Source organism: Hyperoodon ampullatus (genome assembly GCF_949752795.1).
Source record: "Hyperoodon ampullatus genome assembly, chromosome: 14".
Lineage (NCBI taxonomy): Eukaryota > Metazoa > Chordata > Mammalia > Artiodactyla > Ziphiidae > Hyperoodon > Hyperoodon ampullatus.
The window spans coordinates 88,487,535-88,495,741 of NC_136927.1; the positions used below are offsets into that span (position 1 = coordinate 88,487,535).

General features: G+C 67.0%; 1 protein-coding gene across 1 annotated transcript; it reads left to right on the top strand.

Moving 5' to 3' along the window:
- Positions 1–201: 201 nt before the first annotated feature.
- TCEA2 (transcription elongation factor A2) lies at positions 202–7,878 on the top strand (the record flags this gene model as incomplete). Its single annotated transcript, XM_079718599.1, has 10 exons — positions 202–273; positions 3,137–3,199; positions 3,518–3,623; positions 4,540–4,624; positions 5,693–5,823; positions 6,058–6,123; positions 6,475–6,629; positions 6,698–6,844; positions 7,401–7,472; positions 7,693–7,878. The coding sequence occupies 10 exons, from the start codon at positions 202–204 to the stop codon at positions 7,699–7,701; spliced, it is 906 nt and encodes a 301-aa protein (XP_079574725.1). The 3' UTR covers positions 7,702–7,878.
- Between the last annotated feature and the right edge of the window lie 329 nt (positions 7,879–8,207).

Here is an 8,207-nt window from a genome sequence, read left to right on the forward strand (position 1 = left end):
TGGCGGGCGGGCGCGAGAACTACGTGTCCCAAGATGCAGCGCGGTGCCGCGGGGGCCGGGGGTTTGAACGGAGGGTCTCCCGCCCGTGGCGGGGCTGCGTCTGCTGCGGCGGGTGCGGGAGGCTGCGGCGGCCGGGGCCGGGGTCCGGGCCGGGAGGCCGAGGCTGGCGCGGCGGGCGTTGGGGGCGGTGCCCCCGAGGCGATGATGGGCAAGGAGGAGGAGATTGCGCGGATCGCCCGGAGGCTGGACAAGATGGTGACCAAGAAGAGCGCGGTGAGGGGCGCGGGCCGCCAGGACCCCGGGACCCCCGCCCCGCCGAGCCCCCGCCGAGCCTGCCGAGCCCCCGTCAGGGCCGCGGCGACCACCCGAGGGGCAGGACGAGACTCCCGGGCCACGGGGAGACCCCCGCCGGAGGCCGAGACCCCCGCCCTGAGCCAGCCCTGCCCTTCACCTCGCACCCACGGCAGAGGCCGCGATCCGGTCTGAACCTTGTCCCGGGAGCCAACCGCTCTGGACTCAAACCCCAACTGCCAGACTGAGACCCCGCAGGCCTGGGATCCGCCCGCTTCCTCCCCTCACTCCGGAGCCCCTCGGGAGGCCGGGCTGGTGGAGACCCTCCTCGGCCGAGTCCCTCCAGGCTCTGCGGAAGCCCCGGCCCGTGCAGCCCTGACTGGCCGCCCCCCCCCCCCCCCCCCGCCTTCCTCCTCCCCAGCCTGGGCATCCTCGAAGTCCCCCAGAACTCCCCGCCGAGCCCCGTCCCCGACTCAGAGCCCTCTGTCCCACCCTAGGTCTCCCACACCCATTCTCCGCCTTCAAGAGTTTGGAGTGTGAGATTGGACCCTCTTTTCCCCTGGAGCTACAGCGCCTCCCCTACCTCTGCGGGGCCTGGGGCTGCAGCCCCCATCGTCTCATTTTCACCGGCCAGCCGGCCAGAGGCCTTTCTTGTCTGGGAGGCCCTTTTTTTCCCCTTGTCTGTTCAGTCCCCCCAAAACCAGGTTGCCCTAATAAATCCTTTCCCTTCCTTAGCCAGGGCTCAGCCAGCAGCTACTGGGGAGTGGGTAGATGCGTAGGCACCCTTGGGAAAGAGCCCTAGGAAGCCCCCAGCCTGGCCTGGGGATACCAGGGCGCAGGGCTCCCCCCGACCCCCGCGACCAGCTGTGCTCACTCTGCGGCCGGCTTCTGTCGTCCCTCGGCCAGTGAGCCTTTGGGGAAGGCTGTGCCCAGTCTCGGGCTGGTGGTGGTAGGGGGCGGACAGCACATGGGGCTTCAGTTTCAGGCCCCTCTCAACTTTGGACCTTGGTGATCTGGGTATCCTCGCAGGAAGCATCTTTGGTGGGTGGGACCTGCCTCTAGAGGGTGGGGAGGAGTCCTGCTGGCTCCCTGAGAGGCTCAATAAACGCGACCAGCTCTCTCCCCAGACTGAGCTCCTGGGGCGGGGCGAGTGGTGGTGGGGGCCGTGAGGGAGGCTCAGCTGGGGTCTTGAGATGCCTGCCTCACCACCCCAGGGCTGTGTGCCTGCACTGGTGGTTTGGGGGTGACTTTTGGGCTGAGCATAGTTGAGTCTGGGTCTTTGGACAGGGTTCTCCCCCCCGGGGCTGGGAAGGGGCTGGCTCCCACGCTTTCATCCATCCATCAAGCAGCAGCCGCCTGCCCCAGAGCCCCTGCCCCAAAGCCCGCATGATGCTCACACCCCTGGGAGGCTGTGGGCAGCACAGAGCAGGGACGTGGGAACATCTATGGCTGTTTCCAGAGATGAGCAGAGAAAGAAGCTGCTTCCCCTCTGAAGGAGACAAAATAAATGCCCCCCAGGTGGGGGCAGAGATGGGCCACGGAACCCACGGAGGGCTGGGTCGGGCCAGGCAGGACTGGGGGAGGGGGCATCTAGGTTGAGCACCGCGTGGATGTAAGCCCAGGGGAGAATGAGGAGGGGGGACAGGTGCGGACTGGGAAGGGGGCTAGGGGGCTTGGGGCGCCGTGGAGTGGGGAGTGAGAGCTAGCAGAGGCTCCTGGTGGGTCCCAGCGCCTTTGAGGCCCCTTGGGGGACTTGGGGGCTGTGACTGGGCATCACGTTTATGCCCCTCTGGTCCGGAGGCCACAGAAAGCTGGCGTTCTGCAGCCCGGGGCTCCGTTTGGGGGAAGATGATCGATCGCAGAGTGGCTCTGTGCCCTCGGTTCTGGCGACCATTTGTCCCCTCTGAGGAGGTGACTACAGGGCTCGACTCTGTAGCCCAAGGGGCAGGGCCTGCGGGGGTGATGAGGGGAAAGCTGCAGCCCGAGCAGAGATGCCGCCCAGGTCAGGGATGGGGCGGGCTCTGCCCCTCCCACGGCCAGGCTGCAGGACATCTGAGGCCGTCACCCCTTGGATGGCTGCCTCCTTCATGTCGTGAGGGAGACACGCACACGTGAAGCCACACCGGTGGGTTCCACGAGCCTTCTATGGAGGAAGGCAAGGCAGGGAGTGAATGGGGTGGTGCCAGGCTGCTTGCTGTCTTCAGCGAGAGAGGCCTCACCGGGAATGTGTCATTTGCACAAAGCTCTGGAGGGAGAGTGGGGCAGGCGTGTCGCTGGCAGTGGGAGCAGGAGGTCCCCTGAGGGGCCCTGGGGAGCCTTGTCTGCTGTGGAGCCACGTGGCCCCTGTGTGTGAGGCTACGAGGAAGCAGATGTGGGCAGGGGTGCCGGGCAGAGCAGGGAGACGGGGTTCTGGCACAGCCGTCCAGGCGAGGTGACGCGGCTGGAGGGAGGGAGCAGGGGGTGTGGGGTGCACGTGAGGGGAGAGAGGCCCCTGAGGGCTTGGCCCCAGCAGGCGGCACTGAGGAGGGGCTGCCTGAGCCACGTGGGCGGGGGATGTGGGACCGGGCAGGTGTGGGCGTTCCTGGGGCGGTGCCTCCACCTGCTGCGCCGCCTCTGCTGGGGAGGGGCTTCGGCCCTTTCCCCTGACGGCCCTCGGGGGCCCTGGGCTGGGGTTAAGTGCACAGCAGCTTCCCTTCTCGTGCCTGCCTTCCCTGGGCATCTGACCCCAGATGGATCTCCAAACTGTCACTGCCTTGTGTTCCCCCAACCCTCGTGTGTAGGAGGAGCTGAGCTTGCCCACTGAGACCTCAAAGTCATTTACGAGGGTCCTCCCTTCTCCTTCCAGGAGGGAGCCATGGACCTGCTGCGGGAACTGAAGGCCATGCCCGTCACGCTGCACCTGCTGCAGGTAGGGCCCTGTGTGCCCCGCACCCCAGCTCCCAGGCACCTGGCAGAGCTTCCTGCTGCCCACCCCGGCCCTTGGTTGGCATGAATCCCTGCCCCTGAGGAGACTGTCCCTTGCCTTTCTCTGTTGCTCCACGAGACAGGGAGGGACATTCAAGGAAAATCCACTGTGTCCCTCACTGAGGTTCCTGCAGATGGGGCGGTAACCGTCGGGGAGGGCGTCCACCTCCCCTCGCTGGTCCCCAGCTTGCCCTGTGGGAGTCACCGAGGGTCTGTGGGGAGGGTCTGACCGCTGCCCCCAGCCTGGCCGCTTGCCTTGCAGTCTACCCGCGTCGGCATGTCCGTCAACGCCCTGCGGAAGCAGAGCTCGGACGAGGAGGTCGTCACGCTGGCCAAGTCTCTCATCAAGTCCTGGAAAAAGCTCCTGGGTGCGGGTCAGGCAGCCTAGGCTGAGCGTGGGGACAAGGGGCAGCCGAGACGCGCTGGCCCTCGGCAGACTGTGCTGTTCCCGAGCCAGGGCCACCTGGGATCCAGTCCAGGAAGCACTGGCTCAGGCTGGGAGGAGGGGGCTCCGTGAGGAGCAAGGGGAGGAGCTGAGGGGGGGAGGCTGCGCTGAGCCCTGGAGGGGGGCCTGGCAGAGCTGGGGGAGGCTGCCCAGGGGAAGAGTGGGGGGCAGCAGAGGGCAGGGGGCAGCTCCGGACGGGGGTGGGAGGGTGGGGGGCGAGGAGGGGGAGGAGGGAAGGGGCGTCTGGAGCCGCCCAGAGGGAGCAGGGGCAGCCTCTTTCTAGGGACAGTGGGGCAACTGGGATGCCCCCACCGGACCCTGAGCTTCCCCTCCCTTCCCAGCCCCTCCTGGGCTCTGTCCAAACCCTTGGGAAACAGAGCTGCATGTCCTGGGCTTCTCTCCAGTCCTGCGTGGCTGTTGGGCTGCGTGTTGGACAAGCGTATTTATTCTGGTGGCATATGGGACGCTTCTCGTCCTGTGGGAAGGTCCCCGGTGCAGGCTGGGACTCACTCGATGGCTCGCTCTGGGGCCCGAGGCCCAGCTGGGGAGTGGCCATGCCCAGCCTGCCTGCGGCGACCAGCCTTTGTTCGAGTCCAAACGTGCCATCCGTGAAGGCCGTCACTCTGGGGGGGGGGGGGGAGACTTTTCAGGACCTTCCTTGGCTGGGGAGAGAGGACCCCAGTCGTTCACAGGAAGCTGGGGCTGGAGGCAGGGTCCGATGTCCGATGGCTGGGGCTGTGCCTTGGTGGTGGTCTGCCCCCCTCCCCGGCCCTGCCCTGCCCTGCCCTCCGGGTCTGCCTTCTCCCAGCCAGCCCTCCCTTCTTTCCCGGCACATGTAGATGCTTCAGACGCCAAAGCCAGGGAGCGGAGGAGGGGCGGGCCTCTGCCCACATCGTCCTCCAAGGAGGCCTCCGAGGACCCCAGGTAGCACGTCTGGAAGGCAGACACATGCCCCGCCCATGGCCCCACTTTCTCGGCAGACCGGGGTGTGGATTTCCAGGGGCCCTGGGGGGGGGCTGAGGTCATCAGCCCTTTCAGCTCCTCGGAAGGGACTCTCCCCAGGCTCAGCCTCTCGCTGGACACTTTCCCTCCAGAGACTCCTCGGGATCTTTTTAGCCCCAAGCATCTGAGCGGGAGGCTCTGTCTGCCTGGCTACACGGAGCTGACCCACACCCTGAGCGGGCCTGTGGGAGCCCATTGCTCACATACCCGGATCCAGGCCCCGGTCTAGGGTCTGGTTCTCGCTGTCTAACTCTGGCTACCCCCGCTGGCCTGGTGTCTCTGGCTGCCGGCCCCTCCCTCACCGGGGATGCCCCAGGCTGTGGCATGGTGCAGGTTTGGGGGTTACTGAGGCCGCCCTGCTCCTGCTGCCCCAGGGGTGGGCTGTGGCTGAGAGGCTGCTTTGCCCTTGACCCCACTGGGCGGCAGTGGCCAAGGGCGAGGAAAAGCTGAGCTTTGGATTCACGGCATGGCTGTGCAGAGACGTGGGCTCATCCGCCCACCTGAACGTGTTATTTTTCCTCCAGGAAGCCGCCTGCTTCCACTGACTTCTGTGGAGGTCACAGGGTCACGAGATGCAGGGGTGGGAGAGGAGGGCCGTGGGTGGACAGAGCCTTGTGGGCAGGCAGCCCATGGAGGGGTGCCCAGACCTACATGGGGTGGGGCTGCCTGCATAGTGGTACCCGGTCTTGGGTGATCCCTAGTCCCGTCTGCCTCTCCCTGACCTGGCAGTTTGCGTTGGGCAGTGTGGCCCTGTGTTCCAGGTCTCCCTGAGGGTGGGAATCCCGTCTGGGAGTGTGTCCCACCCAGTGGTCCTCACGGCCTCTGGCCAGACCGCATGGACATGCTGGACCTGACTGTGGATGGGCAGGGTTCTGGGCCGCTGTCAGGGTGGAGCAGACGGGGTCTGGGGGCATCGTGGCTGTGACATTGGCTTTTCTGGGGACCGGCATCTCATGGAGGTGCACGTGGCCCGAGCGGGCCTCTCTCCAGCCGCAAGAGGCCAGAGCTGCCCAGGACGCCATCGACACCCAGGATCACCACGTTTCCTCCGGTGCCGGTCACCTGTGATGCCGTGCGCAACAAGTGTCGTGAAATGCTGACCGCCGCCCTGCAGACGGACCGTGAGTGCCTGGGCCGGGGCCACCCAGCACACCTCGGGGTCCTGGCTCCTGACACACGCTTGATTCCCAGGTGGCCTGGGCCCTGCCTGCCTGTGGAGGCCTGAGTCCAACCCCGTGCTGCTGACCTTGGGGGCAGGGAGCCGGGGGTCTCTGGGGAGCAGGGCGCCTGGATCCTGCGCAGGCTGAGGCGTGGGGGGCGCCGGCAGGGCAGCTGGTCAGGGCTCCTTCTTGCAGATGACCACGTGGCTGTCGGCGCAGACTGCGAGCGCTTGTCGGCCCAGATCGAGGAATATATCCTTTGTGCAGCGACTCGGGGGCTGGAGTTCTGGAGGAATTGCGGGGCCGGCCAGGCTCAGCTCCCCTGGTGGCCACCGTCCTGCGCCCTCGCCAGGGGATTGGGCGGTCGGGCAGGCTTGCTTGTCTTGACCAGGGGGCTCCTCCCGGACCCTCTGGGGTCTGACCGGGCCTGCGGTGGGCCTGGGTCCCGGGCCTCCAGCCTGCAGTTGGGTCTCAGCCGGGAAAGCGTCAGTTGTCGACGACCCGGTGTGGCTGGCTCTTCCGACACAGCCCCCACAAAAGGCCCTGGCTGACCTGGGGGCAGGGGTGGAGGGTGGGGCATCGGCCTCCCTACGGGTCCTTAAACGTGCACACGCATCTTCCGGGACGTGGGGAACACGGACATGAAGTACAAGAACCGTGTGCGCAGCCGCCTCTCCAACCTCAAGGACGCCAAGAACCCCAGCCTGCGGCGCAACGTGCTATGCGGCGCCATCACGCCCCAGCAGATCGCCGTGATGACCTCGGAGGTGAGCCCGTGGGGCGCGGGGGGCTGCCCCTGGGGGGCCGCGGGCTAAGCACGCGCTCCTCGCCCCAGGAGATGGCCAGCGACGAGCTGAAGGAGATCCGCAAGGCCATGACCAAGGAGGCCATCCGCGAGCACCAGATGGCGCGCACGGGCGGCACGCAGACCGACCTGTTCACCTGCGGCAAGTGCAGGAAGAAGAACTGCACCTACACGCAGGTGAGCGTCGGCAGGCCTCCCGGGGCACCGGGCCTCCTCGGAGCCTCCCGTGCCCCTGCTATGCAGGCCGGATCTCCCTTGCGTCTGGACACGTGCGGTGTGAGCGGTGCTGGGACAGGGGTCCGACAACCTAGTCTCCGATGGGGCCGGGAGCTGCGGTCACCCTTGGGGCCTCCCCCTTGCCGAGGACCCCTGCTCCCCAGCAGGCAGTCTCGGGCGGTGGGTCCAGCCCGTTCGTTCTGGGACACTGAGGTTTGGGAGCCCGACCCCGCTGTGTTGCCGCTGGTGGGAGGATGGGTGCCCGGTGGTGGTAGCAGGAGTCGTGGAGGTGGGCCCGAAGAGACGTCGGGGGGCCCTGTAAGAGGAAAGCGGTCGGGGCGACTGCAAGGTGGGGGTTGCAGGGCAGCCTCAGCCCAGGTGACGTGAGGCCAGCGCGGCCCGAGGCCATGGGTGGCGGGCTCCCCAGGTTGTGACTCCTGGGAAGTCCTGCTCCCTGGGGCCTCCAGCTGCAAGGGACTGAGGCCCTGGGCCCCACCCACCGTGGCCCTCCCCACAGGTGCAGACCCGCAGCTCCGATGAGCCTATGACCACGTTCGTCGTCTGCAACGAGTGCGGAAACCGCTGGAAGGTAGGCGGGTGAGCCCAGGCCATCCACCCCCAGCCCTGTTCTCTGGAGGTGGGTGTCTCCAGCCTTTGTAGGGTCTGTGGTGTGAATTGGGGGATGGCCATGCCAGCCAGCCTCTTGGGAGCTTTGGAGATGGTGGATGGAGACCCCAGCCCTGCCTCCTGCCCTTTGGGGTCCTGCAGGCCACATGGCTGGATGGACGCCTCTCACCTGTTTCTTGCAGTTCTGCTGAGCCCTGTGCATGTGTGCCTGCAGCCTCGGGCCACGGCCAGTGCTGGCCGTCGCCCTTTCCCCATCCTCTGCCAACAGATACAGCTTCTCTGGAGACCTGCCCTTTGCCCACCTGGCCTTCCTCAGAAGGCAGCACACCCTGCCCCCCACCCTACCTGCAGTGCACCTTTCTCCCTTTTTCCCCCCAGTTATTAAATGTTTCTTTTTGCCACTGTTTTTTTCCCTAGCCCTTGGTCCTGGTGGGCCATGCACAGGCCTGGGCTTCAAGCTGGGTCCCCCGTCCCCTCATCTCTGGTTTGATCCCCCCGACCCCCGCCGCTGCGGGGACAGCCCACCTCCCCTGGGGTCAGGTGACGCTGAGGCTTGGCCTGTTGGGACAGCACTGGAGGGAGGAGCCCGCTGGCTCTCAGAGGGGCCTGAGTGTGCCCGTGGGAGGGGCAGGGCTGGGCGTGCATAGCATGAGGATCAGGTGGGGTGGGGGGGCCGTGGGCGCACAGAGAGGCCGGG